The sequence below is a fragment of the Cynocephalus volans genome, chromosome 5, assembly GCF_027409185.1.
Source record: "Cynocephalus volans isolate mCynVol1 chromosome 5, mCynVol1.pri, whole genome shotgun sequence".
NCBI classification, from domain to species: domain Eukaryota; kingdom Metazoa; phylum Chordata; class Mammalia; order Dermoptera; family Cynocephalidae; genus Cynocephalus; species Cynocephalus volans.
The window spans coordinates 37,790,047-37,816,895 of NC_084464.1; the positions used below are offsets into that span (position 1 = coordinate 37,790,047).

The 26,849-nt window shown below is 45.3% G+C and overlaps 4 protein-coding genes across 4 annotated transcripts in view; 1 reads left to right on the forward strand and 3 right to left on the reverse strand.

Annotated features, from left to right (window-relative positions):
* Positions 1 to 5,465: 5,465 nt before the first annotated feature.
* LOC134377921 (histone H3.1-like) overlaps positions 5,466 to 26,849 on the reverse strand; it is a 173,855-nt gene continuing 152,471 nt past the window's right edge. Inside the window, exons 3-4 of the mRNA XM_063096732.1 lie at positions 15,652 to 15,669; positions 5,466 to 5,883 (exon numbers count right to left, since the gene is read on the reverse strand). Coding sequence (XP_062952802.1) covers positions 5,466 to 5,883; positions 15,652 to 15,669 — 436 coding nt within the window. The remainder of the gene's footprint in view (positions 5,884 to 15,651; positions 15,670 to 26,849) is intronic.
* On the reverse strand, positions 15,578 to 15,970 carry LOC134377932 (histone H2A type 1-D). The gene has a single exon (XM_063096747.1). It carries the CDS (start codon positions 15,968 to 15,970, stop codon positions 15,578 to 15,580), a length of 393 nt encoding a protein of 130 aa, XP_062952817.1.
* On the reverse strand, positions 25,735 to 26,115 carry LOC134377947 (histone H2B type 1-B). Its single transcript, XM_063096769.1, has one exon. It carries the CDS (start codon positions 26,113 to 26,115, stop codon positions 25,735 to 25,737), a length of 381 nt encoding a protein of 126 aa, XP_062952839.1.
* Positions 26,449 to 26,847, forward strand: LOC134377956 (histone H2A type 1-D-like). The gene has a single exon (XM_063096775.1). It carries the CDS (start codon positions 26,455 to 26,457, stop codon positions 26,845 to 26,847), a length of 393 nt encoding a protein of 130 aa, XP_062952845.1. The 5' UTR covers positions 26,449 to 26,454.

A 26,849-nucleotide genomic window follows, 5' to 3' on the forward strand; every position in this document is an offset into this window, starting at 1 on the left:
CCTTTAATCTTTCTTATGTCAACATAATTTTCAGGCCCCACCAAGACACTAGGAGGATGAAGGTGGAATTTTGCCACCCCTACACTCTGTATCTTCTCATTCAGGAGAAGGATTGTTAGCTTTGTTACCTTGTAACCTTGCCTTCCTTTTGTTCATCTGTAAAACTGTGGTAATGATAATACTTATGAACCTTTTGTGAGAATTCAGGTTAGCTAATGTAAGTAAATCGTTAGAGACTGTCACTAAGAACTACTACTACATAAATATGGGTTTTTTGGTTTTTTTTTTTTAAAGATGAACACTAAGGGGATCTTAACCCTTGACTTGGTGTTGTCAGCACCACACTCACCCAAGTGAGCAACTGGCCATCCCTATATAGGGATCCGAACCCGTGGTCTTGGTGTTATCAGCACCACACTTTCCCAAGTGAGCCACGGGTCGGCCCCTTAAATATGGTTTATTTTTAGCTATTATTACTTTAAAAATCTGCTGGGAGTTGGGATATTGACCTCTTATTTTCAGGCTTTTACTCCCAGCACAGTATCGCCAGCAGCAAAAATGTATGTATTAGTGGAGATTGTTTTTTTAAAATCATAGGATGTAATAAAGTACAAGATGATGGCAGACGGTTTTGTTTTTCATACGTGACATGTTAGAAATAATTGTCTGAAAATATTCCTTTGTTTCTTTTCTCAAGATGCATGACAATCACAGCCTTCCTGAAGACAAGCCTGGAGTGTAGTTCAAATCTCCATACAGACTTCTCACTGTTGTGTTAAATCTCTCTGAAACACTCGTTAATCAGTCACTTCTACTGGAAAAATGGGAAGGGCTAAATTTTTAAGTCTAAAAAATGAACCCTGAACTTGACTTCTTCCTCTTCTCTGAGAATTTTGGTCTTTTCAACCAAGTCTGTCTAACAAACCAAAACTGTTTCTGGACTTCAACAACTTTAGCTGTAACTTCAGCCTATGATGTCACATCACTCTGAGATGTCTTAGGAAGAAAACTTTGTTTAAATGAAGATCTTGCAACAAACATTTAATGCATTCAATCTGTACATTGTTGTGAGACAAAATTTCACCTCTAGTCTGTTGTGGTCTCCATGTGGGCATTAATTCTCCAGAATTAATTTGGCATTAAATAGATTAACAGGACAAAATAATTCAAATTTATTTTCTATGTTTTATGGGATAGGAGAGCCGTCATAAGGAAATGAAGACCCAAAGACATGGCAGAACCTAAATGCTTTTCTATTAAGTTGAACAAAGAGAGGCAGTTGTGGGAAAGCTAAAGGAGGATAAGAATTATTTTAATAAGGTCTGTTTGTATGTACAAAATTCCCTTAGCTATGACTCCCAACTGTGTTTGTACAGAATTATTTCGTCTATGACTCCCTTCTAAAGAGTACTTTTTTCCTGGTTACAGGGAGGGCATCTTTTGCATAAGAAATTTATCTCCTGTTTTCAGGAAGAAGAGGGGAGATTAGAATGCCCTTCTTGCATCTGCTGTTTTTAAAGTGACTTTAGCGCAAAATAATCCTTATGTGAAGTATATTTTGAGGTGTCATATTCTGCTACAGTAAACACCCTGTGTTTGTCTCTAGCCCCATCTTAATCATTTCCCTAATACAAAGTAATAGATGCTTAATGCAATGATATTAAAATGCTGGCATTACTCTTCGGTGCAAAATGCTCAGTAAATTTCCTTTCACAAATGTAAATTTCTTCCATTCTTTGATTTTTAAATATCTGCTGAAATTTTATTATCCTGTCATACTCTGTACCTAAAGCACCTTTTTTCCTACAGATAAGGAAAATATAAAGGAAAAAAAGCCAAGCACTGTACATCACAGCCAGCACATTGATAACCAGAAAAACCAAGATACTCGGCCTTCATCTGGGGTCCAGAGCCTGGGAGGAAAGTTGCCCAGATATAAGCCAAGTGCTTGATGCCTCTAAGAGATCTCTTCTATGGGTAACAAATGTCTGTGCCAGGCAGAATTGTTTATACCAGAGTCTAGAAAAATAAAATGTAAAACGCACACATACACTCACAGAGAAATGTCATTTTCACCATCTTAAAAATGAAAGGATTATTGTGTAAACCAAAAATTGCTTTATTAAAACCTTGGAACACAAATGAATCCAAGTAAACTATACAATTCAAGTTTAATCTTTTGTGTGTGTGTTTTGTTGTTGTTGACAGTTGTCCAAATACATGGTATATCAATTTATATCTCAGCTGCAGGAAAAGAAAGAATGTTAGTTGTAAGGAATAAGGTGCAGAAATGTGAAGCAAGATCTTTGGAATTAGTTGTTGTCATGTTCTTCAGCATTCTGTGTAGTCATTCTGAACTTAATTTGTAAAATATTGTGTGAATAGCATACAATAAAAAATAACCACAATCATTAGGTGAAATACAGAAATTAAAGTTTAAAATAAATGTTATTTTTCTTCTCACATACACCATTCTAATTCAAATCACCTTGCTTCTAGCCTTCAGTCCCCAAAAAGATAATCCCTGATTATGTTTTTCTGGAAAAACATAAAAATAAGATCAACAAAAGAAAAACGGTCGACTTGCAAATCCTGAATTTGAATAGATAGTAGAGGCAAGAATTGTGAAAAAATTGTGTGGCATGCTATGGTACTGTAGGGGCCAAGGGAAAATTTCCCCTTCAACCCCTTAAATGTTCTCTGAAAAATCAACTAATAAACAGAGATTAATAGAAAGGCATAACAAATTTTATTACATCATAGTTTTATGTGACATGGCAGCCTTTCAGAATAAGCACCCAAAGTTATAGAAAAAAATTTTCCATCTCTATGCTTAGGCTTTACAAAGCAAGCACAGCCATTTAGAAATGTGACTAAACAAGAAAACTAGGACCTAATGCTAAGAGATTGAAAGGGGAAACCCAGCAAGTCCTCTCTGTTCATATTCTGAGACCTTCTGTGTAGCATTCATCCCACCAGGATATGGGGCAGGACCTTTTCTAGAATGTGGGTTTTATGACCTACCATCAAACAAGGTAGATCAGAGAATTTCTTTATGGCCAGCTCCAAGATAGAAAGCGGGGAGAGATTAGAGTATAATTTTAATCTTTATGGCAGGCTTTGGGGAATGGGATTCTGGTTTCTATGACCACTTTGGGGAAGAGGGATTCTAATTTTTAAGGCTTGCCTCGGGGGAGAATGAGGCTGAGAGGGAGGCGAGCAGGTCAGAGGAAAATATTGCTTGGCTACTTCTGAGGCCTTCATTTTGGGGTGTCACTTTCTGAGCCCCAACAGTATGTACTTCTGGAAAAGAGAAAGTAATGCAAATAAGTAGGATATTTACAAGCAAGGCCACAAATATAAACTAATATAGTACATAATAAAGGGATTCAACAAATTAAGCTTAGTCAACAGATTAACAATTATGAAACATGGGTAGCTAGCTAGGAAGAAAATACGCAAGCAGTTAGATCCCGACCTGACATTTTACATCATAATAATTTTCAGTTTAATCTAAAAGGTAAAAGGAAGTAAGACAAAAAGTAGAAATTTTATTTAAAAACCTAGATGAATATATATCAGGATGTGGAAGACCTAAGAGAATGTTGAAGAAACATTTGAACTCTCAAAATTTAACTTTTGGATCCTAAATGCTTTAAAAACCTTGTAGGCACCAGTGAGCATTTATCAGCTTATTCCTTGTATTCTTAAACTTGGAATTACTGGGCTGAATGGCTCGATTTAAAACTGCTGGTCACAGCAACCTAACAGGCCGAATCTATAACATTCAAACCATAACACAAAGCATGACAGATCTCTGTACCCAAGGCTCCTGAACATTTTAATAACTCATTCCCCACCCCCAACCTCCCCGCAAAATCAATAAAAATAAAATGATTTCTTTACACCCTTAGAGAAGTCCATTTCAACCTTTTCCTGCATATCCCCTGGGAACAGCTAGTGCAAACGGTCCCAACCATCCTTTCAGGATCATTGGTCATTGCATTTCTCAGTTTTCTAGAGAAATGTTGAACAATTGAACCCTCAAATTAACTAACACTCCAAGTAGTCACAAGAAGCCATTATAACACATTTTCATCTCGAAATAACAATTTTCCTCATCAGAAAATGATGTTGTTTTAAGTATCCCTTACAGCTGTTTTTGTGGAAAAACCCAGAAAGAGCCTATGTTACTACTCCTCACATGAAACAGACATTCTGGGAAAATCTCAATGAGAATCAAGCAGTTGTTGAATGTATGAGAAGCCACAAATGTGTAGGATATTACTAGGGGGGAGCAACTGAAAGACACAAAGGGAAGAATTTATATTTTAAACGAAAATCAAGAAATTGTCATTCTGACCTGTGAATCTGAGTCAGGGGGTTTTAACAAAGGCTCAGGCCCACGTGTTAAAAACTGGAGAATTTGGAAAGATCTCAAAGCTTCGGCCGTCCCGTTCATTGAAGAGTGAAACTGGTGTGACATATCCTCGAAAATATTTAGTTTTCCTGAATTGCCAGAAACAATTCAGGGACAGAGCTGAGACGAGGTTGCTGCCAAGATGGAAGACTGAGCTGTGAACCAATCAGCGCGCAGCATCTCTGTGCGCGTGTACACAAAGGGACTTCAAGTCCCTGGAAAAACCTTTAAAAAAAATACTAATCTGTCCATCAACTTTCTGAAGTACCCTCGTAGGCACACATTCACGGCCTGACAGGTTAACAACCCCCCCCCCCCTTTTTTTTCCTGTTAGATAACTAAACCTACAATCATGTTCGAAACCGGACCTGCCACAACTTCTGGTCTATCATCCGCCAAAAAGACGCCGATAAAGAAAAAGCCCCGCACGTCCGAAGGTGTCTCGAACCACAAGGAGTCGGGCCCCTGTATCAGGGCTTATCAAAGCGTTAGCCATCTCCAAAGAACGCAGCGGTGTCTCTCGCAGCGCTCAGCAAGGCGCTGGCGGCCGGCGACTATGACGTGAACAGTCGCATCGTCATCAGGATGGGTCTTAAAAGCCTGGAGAGCAAGGGCAGCTTGGTGCACACTAATGCACCAGGCTCGGATTCCTTTATGCCAAAAATAAAACGGCGGCCTGCAGTTAAGTCAAGCACAAAACTAAGATAGTTGCGGGTGAACCGAAAACAACGGCGGGGGGTGGGGGGGAGCGGGAGGCCCCGGAACGAGCCCGTTGACCCCGAATAGTTAAGATCATGGAAAAAAACGAGCCTGAGAAAACGGCCCAAAAACCAAAGCTTTTAAAAAACCAAGCAACCAATCCTAAGGGTATCCTAAGTAACTTAAGAAACATCTAAGTTTTACGAAAGGGCTTTTATAATGTCAATTCCGCGAGTATATTAAGTAAATACTGACAATACAGCACACAGCATCTTTTATAGAAAAGGTGGTTGGCTCTGAAAAGAGCCTTTGGGTATAGGCTTCGCGCTCAACGCAGGAACGTAACTTACGCCCTCTCCCCACGGATGCGGCGGGCTAGCTGGATGTCCTTAGGCATGATGGTGACGCGCTTGGCGTGGATGGCACACAGGTTGGTGTCCTCAAACAGCCCCACCAGGTAGGCCTCGCAGGCCTCCTGCAGCGCCATCACGGCCGAGCTCTGGAAGCGCAGGTCGGTCTTGAAGTCCTGCGCGATCTCGCGCACCAGGCGCTGGAACGGCAGCTTGCGGATCAGCAGCTCGGTGGACTTCTGGTAGCGGCGGATCTCGCGCAGGGCCACGGTGCCGGGCCGGTAGCGGTGGGGCTTCTTGACGCCGCCGGTGGCCGGCGCGCTCTTGCGGGCTGCCTTGGTGGCGAGCTGCTTGCGCGGCGCCTTGCCGCCGGTGGACTTGCGAGCCGTCTGCTTCGTGCGGGCCATAATTGAACTACAAGGAAAGTCTTCAGCGATTCCTACGAATGGAAAGAGCACCGTTCTTTTATAGAGTCAGGCCAGCAACTATTGGGTCCAAGAAGATTCAAAAGTCCCCGCGCCTTTCCCGGATTGGTCCATTTCAGTGCTTGGCTCCCCTGATTAAGAGCTGATTTCAGGTTGGTGAACGAATCCGACGCCCTGTCCTTCACCGGAGCTAAGCTGACGTCATTTTATTTACCCTTTCGCTTCTACGGCTACTGTGCGCATAAATCCTGACTGCAAGCTAAACCTATAACAGATTCGGGCGGGGGGAGGGGAAACAACCTATCAGATATTTTGAACGCAGTTAGGGAAATTTACATACGGTCTGCATTTAAAACGATAAACTTTTCTTGAGTGTGCTACTGAAGAAAGAACTTTTTAAGCTAGCCGTAGCAACGCCATTTTGCAAGGCACAAAACATTACCCTGGTTAAAAGTCCCTAGCATAGGAAAAGTACAGCCTGAGGTTGAGACCAGATAACGAACAGGATATCTGTGGTTATGCACCTGGGCCCCGGCCCGAGGCAAAGGGCGGATAGTTCCCAGAAATAGACAAGTCAGTTAAAGTTTCAAGAGTGCCCCTCAGCTGTTTCAAGGACTCCCAACAGTTTCCAGGGTGCCCCTCAGCTGTTTCAAGGACTCCCAACAGTTTCCAGGGTGCCCCTCAGCTGTTTCAAGGACTCCCAACAGTTTCCAGGGTGCCCCTCAGCTGTTTCAAGGACTCCCACCAGTTTCCAGGGTGCCCCTCAGCTGTTTCAAGGACTCCCACATAACCGAAGCTCACCCCAGGCCTTATTTGAACTGACCAATTAAACTCGCTTCTCGCTTCTGTACCCGCGCTTATTTGAACTGACCAATTAAACTCGCTTCTCGCTTCTGTACCCGCGCTTTTTGCTATAAAAAGGACCCAGGAGCTCCACTCGGCGCGCCAGTCTTCCAAAAGACTGTGTCGCCCGGGTACCCGTGTGTTCAAATAAACCTCTTGCTGTTTGCATCCGTCTTCGTGGTCTCGCTGTTCCTTGGGAGGGTCTCCCTGAACTGACTGACTACCCACTTTGGGAGTCTTTCATTTGGGGGCTCGTCCGGGATCGGAGACCCCCACCCAGGGACCACCGACCCACCAACGGGAGGTAAGCTGGCCAGCAGTCGTTCTGTGTCTCGTTTCTGTGTCTCGTTTCTGTGTCTAATCCTGTGACTCTGACTGTCTTTCTGAGTGCGCGCATTTTGGTTTCAGTTTGTTCCGGGTTAGTCGCTCTGGGAGCGAAGTGCGGGTAGCGAACAGACGTGTTCGGGGGCTCGCCACCCGGCAATCCTGGGAGACGTCCCAGGATCAGGGGAGGACCAGGGACGCCTGGTGGACCCCTTGGCAGAGGATTATTGTGTTTTGGTCTCACCGCGTCTCGGGAGGCGCGCTCTGCCATCGGACTCTTTCTTCTATTTCTACGGCACTCGGTCTCGTCGCCGTTTCTGGTTTCTTTTTGTCTTAGTTGTGATAGGTCTTTGCGTCGTCGTTCCCCTATTGGAAATTTTCGAGATGGGGCAAGGTGCCCTTACGCCTCTCTCCCTTACTCTAAATCATTGGAAAGATGTCAAAACCAGGGCTCACAATCTGTCCATGGAGATCAAAAAAGGAAAATGGCAGACTTTCTGTTCGTCTGAGTGGCCCACATTCGGCGTAGGTTGGCCGCCAGAGGGAACCTTTGACCTTTCTGTCATTTTTGCAGTTAAAAAGATTGTTTTCCAGGAGATCGGAGGACACCCGGACCAGGTTGCATATGTCGTGGTATGGCAAGACCTCGCCCAGAATCCCCCTCCCTGGGTGCCACCCTCCAGCAAAGTCGCTGTTGTTTCGGGATCAGAAAATACTCAAAGGCCACCTACAAGGAAGCCTTCCGCCCCTCCCCAACCCCCCGTCCTCCCGACACCAGATGACCTATTTTCTCTCTCTGAACCCCCACCTTACCCGGCGGCTCCGCTGCCCCCTCTGGCCCCTCAGGGAAACAGATCGGCACCAGGCCGAGCGCCCGGTGATCCTAGCCCTGAGGGACCGGCTGCGGGGACTAGGAGCCGCCAACCTCGCAGTCCGAGAGACGGCTCCGGTCCTGACTCCACCGTAGCTTTGCCCCTCCGAGCCATAGGGCCCCCAGCTGAGCCAAATGGCTTGGTCCCTTTGCAGTATTGGCCTTTTTCCTCAGCAGATCTTTACAATTGGAAGTCTAACCATCCTTCTTTTTCTGAAAAACCAGCAGGTCTCACGGGACTTCTTGAGTCCCTTATGTTCTCTCACCAGCCCACTTGGGACGATTGCCAACAGCTACTCCAGATCCTCTTCACCACTGAAGAGCGAGAAAGGATTCTTCTGGAGGCCCGCAAGAACGTTCTCGGGGATAACGGGGCCCCTACACAACTCGAGAACCTCATTAATGAGGCTTTCCCCCTCAATCGACCTCAATGGGATTACAACACGGCCGAAGGTAGGGAGCGTCTTCTGGTCTACCGCCGGACTCTAGTGGCAGGTCTCAAAGGGGCAGCCCGGCGCCCCACCAATTTGGCCAAGGTAAGAGAGGTCTTGCAGGGACCGGCAGAACCCCCTTCGGTTTTCTTAGAACGCCTAATGGAGGCCTATAGAAGGTACACTCCGTTTGAACCCTCTTCTGAGGGGCAGCAGGCTGCGGTCACAATGGCCTTCATCGGCCAGTCAGCCCCAGACATTAAAAAAAGGTTACAAAGACTAGAGGGGCTCCAAGACCTTTCCTTACAAGACTTAGTAAAGGAGGCAGAAAAGGTGTACCACAAGAGAGAAACAGAAGAAGAAAGACAGGAAAGAGAAAAAAAAGAGACAGAAGAGAGAGAGAGGCGGCGTGATAAACGCCAAGAAAAAAATTTAACTAGGATTTTGGCCGCAGTGGTAGGTGAAAGAGGGTCTAGAGATAGGCAGACAGGGAACCTGAGCAACCGGGCAAAGAAAACACCTAGGGATGGAGAACCCCCTCTAGACAAAGACCAATGCGCGTACTGTAAAGAGAAGGGTCACTGGGCAAGAGAATGTCCCCGGAAAAAGAACATCAGAGAAGCCAAGGTTCTATCCCTAGATGACTAGGGGAGTCGGGGTTCGGACCCCCTCCCCGAACCTAGGGTAACATTGACAGTGGAGGGGACCCCCATCGAGTTTCTGGTCGATACCGGGGCTGAACATTCGGTGCTGACCCAACCCATGGGGAAGGTAGGGTCCAGGCGGACAGTCGTAGTAGGAGCGACCGGCAGCAAAGTCTACCCCTGGACCACTCAGAGACTTTTAAGGGTCGGACATAGGCAAGTGACCCATTCCTTTTTGGTCATACCTGAGTGCCCTGCTCCTCTGTTGGGCCGGGACATCCTGACCAAACTAAAGGCTCAAATCCAGTTTTCCACAGAGGGCCCACAAGTAACATGGGGAGATCACTCTACCATGTGCCTGGTCCTAAACCTAGAAGAAGAATACCGGCTGTATGAAAAGCCGGCCTCTCCCTCCATCGACCCATCCTGGCTCCAACTTTTTCCCACCGTATGGGCAGAAAAGACAGGTATGGGACTGGCCAATAACGTCCCACCAGTAGTAGTAGAGCTGAAATCAGGTGCCTCACCGGTGGCCGTCCGACAGTATCCAATGACTAAAGAAGCCCGGGAAGGCATCAGACCCCACATCCAAAGGTTCTTAGACCTAGGGGTCTTAGTGCCCTGCCAATCGCCCTGGAACACCCCTCTGCTACCAGTAAAAAAGCCAGGGACCAATGACTATCGGCCAGTCCAAGACTTGAGAGAAATTAACAAAAGGGTGCAAGACATTCATCCCACGGTCCCAAATCCATACAGCCTCCTGAGTTCCCTTCCGCCTAGTCACACTTGGTACTCAGTCCTGGATCTCAAGGATGCCTTTTTTTGCCTCAGACTACACCCCAACAGCCAGCCACTGTTCGCGTTCGAGTGGAGAGACCCAGAAAAAGGTAACACAGGTCAGCTGACCTGGACACGGCTGCCACAGGGGTTCAAAAATTCTCCCACTCTCTTCGACGAGGCCCTCCACCGAGATTTAGCTCCTTTTAGGGCTCTCAACCCCCAGGTCATATTACTCCAATATGTGGACGACCTCCTAGTGGCAGCTCCCACATATGAAGGCTGCAAAAGAGGGACACAAAAGCTCTTGCAGGAACTGAGTAAGTTGGGGTACCGGGTATCAGCTAAAAAGGCCCAGTTATGCCAGAAAGAGGTCACCTATTTGGGGTACCTGCTCAAAGGGGGAAAAAGATGGCTGACCCCGGCCCGGAAAGCTACAGTTATGAAGATCCCTACTCCCACAACCCCCAGGCAGGTCCGCGAATTTCTGGGTACTGCCGGATTCTGCAGGCTCTGGATTCCTGGGTTTGCTTCCCTGGCTGCACCCTTGTACCCCCTGACAAGGGAAAACATTCCTTTTACCTGGACTGAGGAGCATCAAAAGGCTTTTGACCACATAAAAAAAGCCTTGCTGTCTGCCCCCGCCTTGGCTCTCCCAGACCTCACCAAATCATTTACTCTGTACGTAGATGAAAGAGCCGGTGTAGCCCGAGGAGTGCTTACTCAGACCCTAGGACCATGGCGACGGCCAGTAGCTTATCTATCAAAAAAACTGGATCCAGTGGCCAGTGGGTGGCCAACCTGCCTAAAAGCGGTTGCTGCAGTGGCACTCCTCCTCAAAGACGCTGATAAGTTAACCTTGGGGCAAAATGTGACTGTGATTGCTTCCCACAGCCTCGAAAGTATCGTGCGGCAGCCCCCCAATCGGTGGATGACCAATGCCAGAATGACTCATTACCAGAGTTTGCTGCTAAACGAAAGAATATCTTTCGCGCCCCCTGCTGTCCTGAACCCAGCTACCCTACTACCAGTCGAGTCAGAATCCACCCCAGTACACCAATGCTCAGAAATCCTTGCTGAAGAAGCTGGGACTCGACGGGACCTGAAGGACCAGCCATTGCCCGGAGTGCCTGCCTGGTATACAGACGGTAGCAGCTTCATTGCGGAAGGTAAGAAGAAAGCAGGGGCCGCCATCGTAGATGGCAAACGGACGGTATGGGCAAGCAGCCTGCCAGAAGGGACATCAGCCCAGAAGGCCGAGCTAATAGCCTTGACGCAGGCATTACGCCTAGCCGAAGGAAAAAACATCAACATCTACACGGACAGCAGGTATGCTTTTGCCACTGCTCACATTCATGGGGCAATATATAAACAGAGGGGACTGCTCACTTCTGCTGGAAAAGACATTAAAAATAAACAAGAAATTCTGGCTCTGCTAGAGGCCATTTACCTCCCTAAGCAGGTCGCCATTATCCACTGCCCAGGCCACCAGAGAGGAAATAACCCTGTGGCGGCCGGGAACCGGAGGGCCGACGAGGCTGCAAAACAAGCCGCCCTGTCGGTCAAGGTGCTAACAAAAACTACAAAGCTTCAAGAGCCAATCGAGCCTGCTCAAGCTAGGACCAAGCCAAGAGAGCTCACTCCTGACCAGGGAAAAGAATTCATTCAGCGGTTACATCAGCTAACACACTTAGGACCAGAAAAGCTCCTTCAACTGGCAAGCCGCACCAGCCTCTCCATCCCGAACCTCCGGTCCACTGTTCAAGAAGTCGCCAATCGGTGTCCAGCTTGCGCCATGACTAATGCGGCTACCACCTACCGAGAGACCGGAAAAAGACAACGGGGAGATCGACCCGGCGTATACTGGGAAGTAGACTTTACAGAGGTAAAGCCTGGCCGGTATAGAAACAAGTATCTGCTAGTATTTGTAGATACTTTCTCTGGATGGGTAGAAGCTTTTCCTACCAAAACGGAAACGGCCCTGACTGTATGTAAAAAGATACTAGAAGAAATCCTGCCCCGTTTCGGGATCCCTAAGGTGATCGGGTCAGATAATGGCCCAGCCTTTGTTGCTCAGGTAAGCCAGGGACTGGCCACACAACTGGGGATAAATTGGAAGTTACATTGTGCGTATAGGCCCCAGAGCTCAGGTCAAGTAGAGAGAATGAATAGAACCATCAAAGAGACCTTAACTAAATTGGCCTTAGAGACCGGTGGAAAAGACTGGATGGCCCTCCTTCCCTTAGCGCTGTTCAGAGCCAGGAATACCCCTGGCCAGTACGGTCTAACTCCCTATGAAATCCTCTACGGGGGACCCCCCCCCCCATACTTGAGTTGGGAGAAACACTGGGTCCCGATGATAATTTTCTCCCTGTCTTATTTACCCATTTAAAGGCTCTAGAAGTTGTGAAGACCCAGATTTGGGACCAGATCAAAGAGGCATATCAGCCCGGTACCATAGCTGTCCCCCACCCGTTCCAGGTCGGAGACCGAGTGCTGGTCAGACGCCATCGACCCAGCAACCTTGAGCCTCGGTGGAAAGGCCCGTATCTGGTATTGCTGACCACCCCGACCGCAGTAAAAGTTGATGGCATCGCTGCCTGGGTCCATGCTTCCCATCTCAAGCCTGCACCACCCCCGGCACCAAACGAGACCTGGGAGCTGGAAAGGACTGATCATCCTCTTAAGCTGCGTATTCGGCGGCGGAAAAATGAGTCCACCGGGTAAGAACCCCCACCGGCCTGTGATCCTCACCTGGAAGGTACTGTCCCAAACTGGAGAAGTTGTCTGGACCAAACAGGCTACCCAGCCGCCTTGGACTTGGTGGCCCGATCTTAAACCTGATGTATGTGCCCTGGCGGCGGGTATTGAGACCTGGGATATCCCGGGATACATAGCATCGGGCTCGGCCCAGATCAGACCCCCTGATTCAGACTATACAAAAGCTTATAATCAGATCACCTGGGGGGTCCCAGGGTGCAGCTATCCCCGAGCTAGAAACAGGCTTGCCGCTTCCCCCTTCTACGTGTGCCCCCGGGATGGCCGGACCCTTTCAGAAGCTAGAAGGTGCGGAGGGCTGGAATCCCTATATTGCAAAGAATGGGGTTGTGAAACCACGGGGACAGTCTACTGGGGACCTAGTTCCTCATGGGACCTCATAACTGTAGAACGTAACGATAGCAGTAAAAACTGTGACAACACCGGCTGGTGTAACCCCCTTAAAATAAAATTCACAGAGAAAGGAAAAAATTCCAGAGATTGGGCACAAGGAAGAACCTGGGGACTAAGGTTCTATTTGACGGGAAACGATCCAGGTGTACTGTTCACCATTCGCCTAGATATCACCAATATGCCAACTGTGGCAGTGGGCCCCGACCCCGTCCTTGCAGAACAGGGACCTCCTAGCAACAAGCTGTTCCCAATGACTAGCAGGCAACCCCCCGCGGCACAAAGGAGCACTGCTACACAGAGCCTCCTATCACCAGGCACTCTACCCCCCACCACGGGTGACAGGCTCTTTGGTCTTGTACAGGGGGCCTTCCTAGCTCTAAATGCCACCAACCCGAACGCCACAGAGCATTGCTGGCTCTGTCTGGCCATAAGCCCCCCCTACTATGAAGGAATAGCCTTTTTGGGAGAGGCCAATTATACCAGCGCCGAGAGTTGCCGTTGGGGGACCCAGGGAAAGCTTACTCTCACAGAGGTCACAGGACAAGGGTTATGTATAGGAACAATACCTTCTACCCATCAACATCTTTGCAACCAGACCCTATCCATCAATTCCTCCGGGGACCATCAGTACCTTCTCCCCTCCAACCATAGCTGGTGGGCTTGCAGCACCGGTCTCACCCCTTGCGTTTCCCTCTCAGTTTTTAATCAGTCTAAGGATTTCTGTGTCCAGGTTCAGCTGATTCCTCGCATCTATTACCATCCTGAAGAAACTTTGTTGCAGGCCTATGACAACCCTCATCCCAGGTTTAAGAGAGAACCTCTCACACTTACCCTAGCTGTCCTACTGGGAATTGTGGCAGGTATAGGTACCGGCTCGGCTGCTCTGATTAAAGGACCTATAGACCTCCAGCGGGGCCTAACCGAGCTCCAGACTGCCATGGACACTGACCTCCGGGCCCTCCAGGATTCAGTCAGCAAGTTAGAGGACTCATTGACTTCTCTATCTGAGGTAGTACTCCAAAATAGGCGAGGCCTTGACTTACTGTTTTTAAGAGAGGGAGGCCTCTGCGCGGCCCTCAGAGAGGAGTGCTGTTTTTATGTAGACCATTCAGGTGTGATACGAGACACCATGGCCAAACTCAAACAAAGACTAGATAAAAGACAGTTAGAGCGCCAAAAAGATCAAAACTGGTTTGAAGGTTGGTTCAATAGCTCCCCTTGGTTCACTACCCTACTATCAACCATCGCCGGGCCCCTAGTACTCCTTCTTCTGTTGCTCATTCTGGGGCCCTGTGTCATCAACAGGTTAGTCCAATTCATCAATGATAAGATGAGTACAATTAAGGTCCTGGTTCTTAGACAAAAATATCAGACTATAGATAATGAAAATAACTTTTAACTCCGCTCTAAGATTAGAGCTATCCACAAAAGAAATGGGGGAATGAAGAAAGAACTTTTTAAGCTAGCCGTAGCAACGCCATTTTGCAAGGCACAAAACATTACCCTGGTTAAAAGTCCCTAGCATAGGAAAAGTACAGCCTGAGGTTGAGACCAGATAACGAACAGGATATCTGTGGTTATGCACCTGGGCCCCGGCCCGAGGCAAAGGGCGGATAGTTCCCAGAAATAGACAAGTCAGTTAAAGTTTCAAGAGTGCCCCTCAGCTGTTTCAAGGACTCCCAACAGTTTCCAGGGTGCCCCTCAGCTGTTTCAAGGACTCCCAACAGTTTCCAGGGTGCCCCTCAGCTGTTTCAAGGACTCCCAACAGTTTCCAGGGTGCCCCTCAGCTGTTTCAAGGACTCCCACCAGTTTCCAGGGTGCCCCTCAGCTGTTTCAAGGACTCCCACATAACCGAAGCTCACCCCAGGCCTTATTTGAACTGACCAATTAAACTCGCTTCTCGCTTCTGTACCCGCGCTTATTTGAACTGACCAATTAAACTCGCTTCTCGCTTCTGTACCCGCGCTTTTTGCTATAAAAAGGACCCAGGAGCTCCACTCGGCGCGCCAGTCTTCCAAAAGACTGTGTCGCCCGGGTACCCGTGTGTTCAAATAAACCTCTTGCTGTTTGCATCCGTCTTCGTGGTCTCGCTGTTCCTTGGGAGGGTCTCCCTGAACTGACTGACTACCCACTTTGGGAGTCTTTCACTACAAGTAGGCAATTAGTATGTATTTCCTAAAATCAAGAGCGTTATTCTGAGTTTAAGTGCGAAATACGAAAGTGCGTGTAACTTACTCTCAATAGGTACAGGCGGAGAGTTTGCGGGTGTTCCCGAGCATTTTCATGATAAAATACTGCTTAAGGCCCTGTGCGTCTCCTGTTACACTTTTCTTTAAATATAAAACTGCTGTTTCTACCAAAACTTCTCAAGTCACCGCTGGGAGAGAGATGGCTTTCCTTCTCCAAACCCAAAGTTCCCGCAGACTTGTGGGGCTAGATTTCTGTAGGGCAGTTTATTACGAGAGACACCATCCCGACTTACCCCAAAATCTGTACGGAAAGCAGAATCCCAAGCATAACAGCTCATTTACTGGAAATTGTGGGTGGCTCTGAAAAGAGCCTTTGTTGTTAGGTTGGTTTTTCCTGCTCAAGGAAAAAGAAAGATGCGCGCAAATACACAGTTCACTTTCCCTTGGCCTTGTGGTGACTCTCGGTCTTCTTGGGCAGCAGCACGGCCTGGATGTTGGGCAGAACGCCGCCCTGAGCGATGGTGACTTTACCCAGCAGTTTGTTGAGCTCCTCGTCGTTGCGGATGGCCAGCTGCAGGTGGCGCGGGATGATGCGCGTCTTCTTGTTGTCGCGGGCCGCGTTGCCCGCCAGCTCCAGGATCTCGGCGGTCAGATACTCCAGCACCGCCGCCAGGTACACCGGCGCTCCGGCTCCGACCCGCTCGGAGTAGTTGCCCTTGCGGAGCAGGCGGTGGACACGGCCAACTGGAAACTGCAGCCCGGCCCGAGAAGAGCGGGTCTTGGCCTTGGCACGAGCCTTGCCACCTTGTTTTCCCCGACCCGACATAACCACTCGACCAAGCACGAAAACGTCCACAAAGAAAAGTACACAAAATACGTTAGGAAGAAGACCAAAAGGAGTATTTATCCTGGCTAGAGGTAGGCTGTGTGGTATTCTCTCATTGGCTGATGATAACTACCCAATGGGAAATCAGAATCTGCATCCTTCATTTGCATATAACCCTTCCATATAGTCTAAGGCTTAATTTTGATCCAATCACCAATCTAGTTTGATATGTCTTTATTGAATACTAATAATAATTGAATCACTTGGTTTTTTCTAAATACCATTCTTAAAGATGGAGCAGAGTGCTTGTCCTTACTGTTCTGACTTTTGGCCACTGGACCTTTTCTGGTATTGTGACTAATGGTTTTGGAAAGGAATGGGCTGAGATCAATTCCCAAAATGCTGTAACTAATATTTAAAAGGTATTTCTGTGCCAGGTGTTGTTTTAACTCTTGAACCTCACAATGGAAAATAGGGAGAAAGGGAGCAAATGATTCTTTATCATAGCCCAACTGTTCTTAAGCTAAATGAACAGTGAAAACCGAGGGCGAGGAGTAGATGATCACCTCCTGAACTAGATTATTGTTTTCCATTTCACTTGTATTTTTTTGTTTGTTTGTTTCTTCATTTCTATCATATGTAAAAGTTTTGGGATCACCTCGAAGGTATGTCGAGTGACTCCTGTCTTCATTTTAGAGACTGGAAAACTGATAGACCCAGAAGAGTGATTTACCTTACCCAATGTAACACTAAGTTAAGGAGACCAAGGACTCCCAGCTGTTGGCTGGAAGTCTTTCTCATCATTCACCAGTTCTATTCCCAATCCTTCTATACTTGCTCTTTTCTCACTTGGCTATAACACACAGGATTCTAGTTATTTTGGAAAACTCCGCATCCTCCATTGTACCCTTTCTGCTTACAGAGCTGATAACTAACTGTTGGGGAGGCAAGACCTTCCTTCTACCATTTGAGGGTTTGATCACAGAGTCTGTAAAATAAACTAGCAGAAGGCAAATTAACAGGAGAAAAAGTATATAAATTTATTACCTACATGGCAGCATCAAAGACAAGAAAAGTGAATATCCCTAAACCTAGTGAGATCTAGAAGCTTATACACCCTCTTCATAGGGGAAAGAGGAGGGGAGGTGTAAGCAATTTACAGGAAAGTAAGTGATTTGGGGGAAAGATGAATTGGCCCTAAGAAAAATGGCTAATAACCTGTGACAAAATCTGAGCACGGTGTTAACCTCCAGGCTCCTCTCCTGTGATAAGACTTAATCTTCTCTGGTTGATAAGATTCCAGGGAAGGGGATTTATGACAGTTGAGTTCCTTTTGGAAGATCCGTCTTTAGGCAGATAAAGGAAATTCAGAGAAAACCCCTCCTTGCATTTGTTATTCCCCAAGTACCTTCAGTTTGAAGTAATCAGTATACCAAAAGGGCATATTTTGGGGTGGCATTTCTCGAACTCTTCCATAACATTGAAACACATAAGTATGAGTCGTCTCAGGACCCCTTTAGGAAATGAGGGAATAAACAGAATAAGCACAGAAATACTCAAAATGAGACTGTGTATTATAGAACACTATGTTAATGTTATTACAGTCATTGCCTGATCTTAAGCTTTCAGGTTGAGGAACATAAAATCAAGAGAGATTGCCTTGGACGTGTCAGCTGCTCCTCTCCGCAGCCAGAAACACTGCTGTCTGCATGGGAAGGGAGGATCGCGGCAGAAGGACAGACGGACACTGGGTTCCTCCTGCACTACAGTTCCTTGTTCACGGAAACTGAGGCCTCTGGCTTGGCAGAAAGCCCGGGGGTGAGGGGAATGGGTGGTTGTGGCTGGTGATTTAAAGTTCCAACTTTCTCTGAAGCTCCTTCCTTCTTGCTCTTGTCCCCGCCCCCCAAGCAAGCCTGCCCCCTCAGCATTCCAAGAGTGCACCCTGTGAACCCCTCCCTTGGGGCGACTCCTGAGGAAGCACCACTCCTCGCAGGGCCCCTAGCCCACAGCAGTGGCCGTATTTGGGCGATTACCAGTCCTGTGGGCTTGGTGATCTGGGGAGCAGATTTGGGGCCTGGATCTCACTGGAGAATGGGTCCTGGGCTTGGATCTTTCCCTAGGGGGCACTCTTACCCCTTTCTCTCTCCTCTTCTCCCATTGCTGCAAACAGTTCAACAAAATGGAAAAGAAAAAAAAGATTGCCAAGACAAATCTTGCTGTTTTTTCTTTTATGGTCCATAAGATCGGAGCAGATGGCACCCAGGTGGAGGTGGAAAATTATTAAAGTGATTTCTGAGGGCTGAAACTCAAAAATCTACTTACACCTGAACAAGATGGCAGAAGGAAAAAGAGCCTGGGTGTGAGAATATCTGCTCCTAAACCAGCCTTGTCAGAAAACCATGGTTTGATCCAAGGAACGGGAAAGTAAAGGTGCTCATTTTGTTTTGTTTTGTCTTTTTAAAAATTATTATTAATTTATTTTTTGGCCTTCTCTCAAATCTTCTGATTCCTTTTTATCTTAACAATGTTCAACCTCCCCATACTCCCTTTTATGATTAACTTCACCATCAACAACAGCATTAATCATTAATAACCACTGTCTCATAGCCTTTGAAAAGTTGCAAGACCCATGACGGAGATGTAAAAAGCTATCTGAGATACCACCACCAAAAACGTTTATGGCCTCTTTGAGAAGGGAGGACTTGCATATATGAAAATTAAATGGCGGTGCATATTCTGCATCCAAAACTAAGGTTTTGAGCAATAAATAGTATGAGAGTGCATGGAGGAGAAGATTAATCACCATAAATTAGAAGGATTAAGAGAGTTTAGAAGAGAGATGCGCATCCAGCATTTATTCAATAGGTATTTACTGGACACCTGTTAAGTGCCAGAGAGTGTTCTAGGTGCCTGGAACATAGCAGTGAACAAATCAGACAACAACTTTTGTCCTCGGACTGCTAATTTTCTTGTTTGGGAGGGTGCACAGTAAGGTAAATACATAGTAGAAGGGTAGAGTGTATTTTTTGGTGATGAGTACTATGGAGAAAATAAAAGTAATGACAGGTGATAGGTGAGACATAGAGAGGTGGGAAAGGAAAGTGTCATTGGGAGAGTATCATTTTAGTTCAGACCTGAAGGAGGTGAACAAGTCAGCCAAGTAGGAAAAATAAATCCTTCAATAAAATTCCAGATATATTCAAAGCCAGGGAAATGTCAGGATCCAAGGATCAGAAGGTATGGCTATTTTAATTTTCTTAACAAATTGTAGGCCATTTTGATGAAGCAGAGAACAAGTGCAAGGCTAGGTAAAACAGAAGCCAAGATTAAGGGCTTGTTCAAAAACCCAGGCAAGAAGCAGAAGTGTATATAGTAACATCAGGAGTCTGTACTCTGGAGTCATGGAGGAGAGCAAATCTTCCAGTCATCCAAGTCACCGAGTCAAGCAAATCAACAAGAACTTGGCATCTGCTATTAGTAAAATAACTTGAAATCCTGTCAGCAAGTGCCTCAAATTCAGTAAATAAATGACTGGAACAAACCTGAAGAAAAACTAGCCAGACAGAGGTGATTGCCACATTGGGGGGGCGAGGGGGGGATTTTCCCTCTACCCATCTTAGGTTCTTGGCTAGGACCCTGTAATAAAAGATAGATTAACAAAAGAAAAGCATACCAACTTATTTAATGTAAATTTTAGGTGACATGGGAGCCTCGATAAGGAAATGAATTCCCAAAGAAGCCATTAAAGCCAAACACTTCTGCTCTGAATTAGACAGAGTAGTAAGTTGTGAAATCATAACTAGACAAAGGAAAAAGACCTTGAGTCTTTAGGGGCAGCAAATTGTGGGAAGGCAAATGTAGGGAAACTAATGGTAGATAAAGGCTAATTAATAAAGTTTATTACAGCGATTCCTCTGATGCCTTCTCCAGGCTGGTAAGAGTCTAAAGTCTTCCTGGTGACTAACTTTTGGTTCTTGCTGGTAGAGAGGGGAGGAGGGTCACCTTTGTAAATTTATGTCCTACATGTAGGAAATAGGAGGAGAGTAGAGAACTTTTCTTGTAGTTGCTGCTTCTCAATTTCCTTCAACTCAAAATAATCCTCATTCCAAAGTGTCATATTTTGGGGTGGCATATTTGTATATTCTTCACACCCTTAAGTTGTAAGATATAAATAAGTGCATTAAATGTATACAGTTTAAATACACCACTTAAGGGCCGGCCTGTGGCTCACTCGGGAGAGTGCGGTGCTGGTAACACCAAGGCCACGGGTTAAGATCCCCTTACCGGTCATGTTTTAAAAAAAATAAATACACCACTTAAAAATAGAAATTGGCCAAGTGGATAAAAATGCATGCCTCAACTGTTTGCTGTCTACAAGAATCTCACTTCAAATATAACTATGAATGTAGGTTAAAAACAAAGGATAGAAAAATATACACCATGCATGCATCAACCAAAAAAATAAGAATGTCCATATTACTGTCAGATAGACTACAGAGCAAAGAAAATTACCAGGGACAGAGAAGAATATTATGTAATGATAAAATGGTCAATTCAACAAGAAAACCGAGCAATCCTAAATGTGTTTGCACCAAATAACAGAACTGCAAAATATGCTGATAGGAGAAATAGACAAATCCACAATTATAGGTAGAGTTCAAAACACCCCTCTCTCAATAATTGATAGAACTAAGCAAAAAAATTACTAAATATATAGAACTCAACAAGTGGCTGTATCACTTTTTTCATTTGTAATAATAATAGTACTCATGCTTTGCTGAATTTTTGTGAAGATTAAGCTAATTTATGCTTGTAAAAAGCGTAGAAATGTATCTGACTAATAATAAGCTCTCAAACATAATAATCTATTGAACTATGGAAAAAATCTATTTAAAAGATTGTAAACAGGGCTGGCTGGTTAGTTCAGTTGCTTACAGCACAGCCTTATAACATCAAGGTCACGGGTTCAGATCTGCATAACAAGCCAGCCACCAAACTTTTTTTTAATCAATAAAAAGATCGTACATAGAGCAACATCCCCAAAGTAAAAAGGGCAAGGCTCATGAGTAATCAAATAATAGAATAAATGTTACTATCAAAATGTAGAGGCTTAAATGATAATTGTTTTCAAAGTAATACAATGAGATTTAATTGTTCATGTCTCCAATTTTAAAAGATTTATTTTTATTTTTTAAAAGATGACCGGTAAGGGGATCTTAACCCTTGACTTGGTGTTGTCAGCACCACACTCTCTGAAGTGAGCTAACCAGCCATCCCTATATAGGGATCCGAACCCACGGCCTTGATGTTATCAGCACCACACTCTCCCAAGTGAGCCACGGGCAGGCCCTAAATTTTAAAAGATTTAAAAAAGTGATAACACCCACTGTTCAAGATGTTTGTGGAAGCCAGTAAGATAGAACACTGTTGGTAACAGCATAAACAACCTTTCAGGAGGAAACTGGGGGATATGTGTTAAAAAAGAAAATATGTATATCATTGGATCCATAAATCCCACCTCTAACATTTCTCCCACAGCCATCTTTTTTTTTTTTTTTTTTTTAAATTTAAAAAGATGACTGGTAAGGGGATCTTAACCCTTGACTTGGTGTTGTCAGCACCACGCTCCCCTAAGTGAACTAACGGGCCATCCCTATACAGGGATCCAGGGATCTGAACCCATAGCCTTGGTGTTATCAGCAGCACACTCTCCCAAGTGAGCCACCAGCTGGCCCCTCCCACAGCAATCTTGTGTGTAGAGAACACAAGAGGATTTTCATGGAAACATGGTTTATAATTTTAAAAAGAGGGAAGATAATCAATAAAGGGCAATTACCTAAGAGGGTACTTCAAAAAGTTCATAGAAAAATTTGTATTATCTTTTAATACTATTTTCCCATGAAATTTTTGAAGTACGTCATGAAAATGATCACTACAATCTCTCTTTGTTAATTTAAAAGGGTAATAGAAAAGCAAAAGTATGGTCTCACTTATATAACATTTATATCTAAATGTGTGTATAGACTTGTACAAGGTAAAGTTTCTAGAAGACTGGTCACAAAAAGTCCTAGATGACAAAATTACAATTGCTTTTTATATTGTAGGTGAGAAAGGATTTCTTTCATACTCACCCATCGATAGGTTCATGGCTGAGGTCCCTGTAAACAAAACACAGATTAACAAACCAAAAAAAAAAAAAGCATATAAATTTATTTAATATAAGTTTTACATGACATGGAAGTCTTCAGAAATAAAGACCCAAAGAAACAGGAAAACCCACATATTTTTATGGTAAGTTTGATGAAGAAATGGATAGCTGTGGAGAAGAATGATTGGCAAAAGGGGTATGATCTAATGGTAATAAACTGGGGGGAACTTAGCAAGGCCTGTTTGTTCAGAGCCTTTTTTGTATCTCTGCGCCCTCAGAGATAAGGACACTTCTTTCTTTCCAGTATAGGGAGTGTACCTCTCACATGAAGGTCTTATGAGCTGCTTCAGGAGAAGGTTAGAGAATTCTTTTCTAGGTTTTATGCCTGCTTCAGAGGAGAAGGGTAAGGGTAAGGTAAGAATGACCTTCCTGCTTCTGCTGTTTTCTTAAATGTCAAGATGCCATATTTTAGGGTAGCATGTCCTGAACCCTTCAAAATATTTATTTGAAAGTATATGTAATGGTTATTATTGTTTTTAAATAAAGCTAGGTATTTTCCCAGGAGGTTAAAAAAAACAAAAAAACAAAAAAACACCTGATTTAAATATATAGTTAAGTGGAACATTTTTTAAAAAATTTAGAAAGCCATATCAAATGTTGCTGAGAGATTTTGAAGACAGAATTGAGAAATCTGTCCTTCCACCTGCCATGAAGCATGTCCAGGGTATTTCCTACTCCTGACGATTACTTTCTTATGATCACTATCTGGGCTCTCTGTTACCTATCTCTCTGTGAGCCTTTCTTTTTTTTTTTTTTTTTTTTTTCCCCAAATTCTCAGTCAATCTTCCTCCAAATTAAAATTCTTCCAAGGTCCCTCCATCTACTTCCAGTCACCCAGAACCCAGCCAAGGGCAGCTCCTCTTCTCCCCACCTCTACAAATTCAGCTCTTCCTGTCTTCTGGTCTTTCTTGCATAGGGAGGGAGAGAAATTCTTTCCCTTACTAGAAGGAGAACTGGGATTAGTACAGGTTATTTTTCTCTCATTTGCTTCATAACCCAGAGACTGCAGCTCTGGAGAAAATGTAGGAGTTTATTAGGGAAAGGGGTGTATAACCCTGCTAATTTCTCTCAAGTTGATGAGCCTGCCCACTGGCCCTGCTGGGTCCAAAGTTGGAGCCTCAGAATCAGTAAAGGAGATTTATGAACATTTCTGGCTTCTCACCACTCCCCCCGAAGTTCAGGTAGGTATCAGATTTATTTATTCATTTATTTTAAATTCCCCATTGACTTACTAAAGATCAGCCAAGTATCAGTATGTATAGCAAAAGGGCCCAGTTTTGAATTTTGAGGCTTGGGTTTTGGTTTTGTCTTGTCAAATGAAAGTATAGGGTTAGGTAAGAAATCAAGGAGTCTTGATTTCTTATTTGAAAGAAATAAGAAAGAAAGCAAAAAAAAAAAAAAAAGGAGAACAAGAAAGGAAAGAAAAAACGGGGAAGAAGACAAAAACTTTATGAAAGACAAGATGGGGAGAAAATAATTCCTACTTCACAAGCTCATTCTGAAAATGCTAAGAAATAATATTGCTACCAGGTATCACTCCTCCAAGGGGAAGATCCTAAAGGTCAGTTCTTAAACTGCAGCCTGAGTTCATTAATAATTTGGGGGAAGGGAGTTGTTTTATAACCTAAAAACAAAAATTGTTAATTTTTAAGATGAGCATCTCTTTCACAATGATATTTTGCATATACTTAGATAGGAAAGGCTTCTCAGTCCACTGACATCTTATGTGGGATCCAGGAGAAGATGTGTTTTTAAATCTTCTTTTCCAAGGGGTCCTGCCTTAGAAACTCTAAATTTTATTTCTTCATCCAAGGACAATGATGACTGTCACTGTTTGGTCCCAGAAAGCGATACCCCAAAGTAAGGGGCTCAGAAGCAGCCTCAAAAGGAAAGTTTTCCTCTGACCTTCTGTGCTACTGTCTCACAGCATCATTCTCCCCTAAGGCAAGCCACAGAAACTAGAATCCCTCTTCCCTAAGGCAGTTCATAGATACACTCTGATCTGCCCCCCTGCCTCTGACTCAGAGCTGGCCATAAAGTTCTCTGACTTACCTTGCCTGATTGTAGGTCATTTAAGACCCCCAATTCCAGGAAGGGTCCTGCCCCATACCATGGAGAAATAAATGCGGCACTGAAAGCCCAAGAGTCTAAACAGACAGGCCTTCTCCACTCAGTCTACTATAGCATTAGGTCATACCTTTCTTGTCCAATCACATTTGTACACGGCTATGCGGGCTTCATAGAACCTGAGCATAAACATGGGCAATTTCCCCTATGTATTTGGGTCTTCATTCTGAAGGCTCCTGTATCTCGTAAAACTATGATATAATAAAATGTGTTGTGCCTGTTCTTCATATTAACTTGCTTATCAGGTGATTTTCTTAAAGAACCTTCATGGCGTTGAAGGGATGTCTTCCCTTGGCCCCAACTTCACCTGCATAGGTGCTTACAGGCCAATGAAAAAAAATTTTTTTTTCTTTCCCTTTTTAATACGCAGTCTGCTGTATCTTCTCCCTGCTTTTCTTCCCCCTCCTCAACCCCGGACCCAGATGCATTCTTAATGACCTTTTTCTCAGCCAGTGCCCTTCCTGTCTTTTTCTAGTGATTATTTTTGGAGTCCCCGATTTTTAGAAAAAGGTCTACAGAGGAAAAGCTGTATGTCTTTCTCTCCAGCTAGCTAGGAGGCGGCGCGTGAAGAATGGCGCGAAATTCAAACTCTTTGTCCCTCCCAGAGCTCCAACGAACATCCAAGCCCCATTCTAGCCGTAAACAGGAAAAGTGACCCAGGAAACGGGAGTGTGGACTTCTGGGACCCAAGGACAATTTAAACGGCTTTAGATTAGTTGCTGTCATCGTTAAACGACCTAACATGAAATTAGAAGAATTTAGTTTCAGTATGCAAAGAACGGGAGGTATCTCCATAGAGCCGCCGAAGGGAACCAGAGATTTCGCTTACGCTTTCCTCAATGCTCAAGGCTAGAATTTACGGGATGAGATCAGACTCAGAAATAAACTTCCCCTACACGCCCTCCTGCCGCCAACACCACCTCTAAGCCCCCAAGTTACTTACCCTGAAATCCCTTAACCGCTTCGTTCACTACGTAGCACGGAGATTCTATTCTCCATCTCAAACGTGATGGGTCAGGGAGGTGAGTAACCAGCGGATCAAGTATCCAGCCAAACCCCGATTTTAGATTTTTCGACCTTACGATAGAGACGATAATATTGACTTATGATGGGTTTTTCGGAACGCAATCCTGTCGGAAGTGGAGAACCACCGAGATTGAATAAACACCAGAACGCTTAACGATGGGGAATAACCTAGATTAAAGACAAATGTAAAATAGTTCTTTTTAGTTGCTTCTGCTTAAAGCCAAACAACAGTCCAAGTCAAACCTTCGCTCTAACACGGTCCCGGTAATGGAATTTTAAATTGATTGCTTTAGGATTCAAAGATAGTACTAGCACCAGACCATAAGAAATGGTGGGTTATAGCTCTTTTCCGATAAAGTGAGTGGCTCTGAAAAGAGCCTTTGGTTTTATATAGAAAAACTGTTCACTTGGAGCTGGTGTACTTGGTGACAGCCTTGGTGCCCTCGGACACGGCGTGCTTGGCCAGCTCCCCGGGCAGCAGCAGGCGCACGGCCGTCTGAATCTCCCTGGAGGTGATGGTCGAGCGCTTGTTGTAATGCGCCAGCCGCGACGCCTCCCCCGCGATGCGCTCGAAAATGTCGTTCACGAAGGAGTTCATGATGCCCATGGCCTTGGACGAAATGCCGGTGTCGGGGTGGACCTGCTTCAGCACCTTGTACACGTAGATCGAGTAGCTCTCCTTGCGGCTGCGCTTGCGCTTCTTGCCGTCTTTCTTCTGTGCTTTAGTGATTGCCTTCTTGGAGCCCTTTTTTGGGGCAGGAGCAGATTTCGAAGGTTCGGGCATAATTCCTAAGAAAAAGTAAAGGCAAAGCTAGTCACGCTACAAACACCACCATCTAATAAAGATGACAATCCTGAGCTCATTTATTTATACTCCTGTAATTCTAATGAGGGTCCAAAATTTGTCACTTCGGATTGGGTAAAGGAATTACACAATCTCTAAGGCGGGGTGTTTATGCAAATAAGGGATTCACGTTCTCTTTTTCTATTGGACAGATAGCAAAGCATATTTTGACCAATAGGAAGGCTCACTGCCACAGCCCTACACTCTCTATAAAAACATTCTTTCCGTTTGCCGAACTTTTCCTTTGAATTATACAGGCTTTTTTCGGCTTTTGTCGCCATGTCTGGACGTGGAAAACAAGGAGGCAAAACTCGAGCTAAAGCCAAGACACGATCATCTAGAGCCGGTCTGCAGTTTCCAGTGGGCCGTGTCCACCGCCTCCTCCGCAAGGGCAACTACTCCGAGCGGGTCGGAGCCGGCGCGCCGGTGTACCTGGCGGCGGTGCTGGAGTATCTGACCGCCGAGATCCTGGAGCTGGCGGGCAACGCGGCCCGCGACAACAAGAAGACGCGCATCATCCCGCGCCACCTGCAGCTGGCCATCCGCAACGACGAGGAGCTCAACAAACTGCTGGGTAAAGTCACCATTGCTCAGGGCGGCGTCCTGCCCAACATCCAGGCCGTGCTGCTGCCCAAGAAGACCGAGAGTCACCATAAGGCCAAGGGAAAGTGAAG

Excerpts from the sequence above, each read along its gene's own strand:
- LOC134377932 (XM_063096747.1), bottom strand. The coding sequence starts at position 15,970 with ATGTCGGGTCGGGGAAAACAAGGTGGCAAGGCTCGTGCCAAGGCCAAG.
- LOC134377956 (XM_063096775.1), top strand. The coding sequence starts at position 26,455 with ATGTCTGGACGTGGAAAACAAGGAGGCAAAACTCGAGCTAAAGCCAAG.
- LOC134377947 (XM_063096769.1), bottom strand. The coding sequence starts at position 26,115 with ATGCCCGAACCTTCGAAATCTGCTCCTGCCCCAAAAAAGGGCTCCAAG.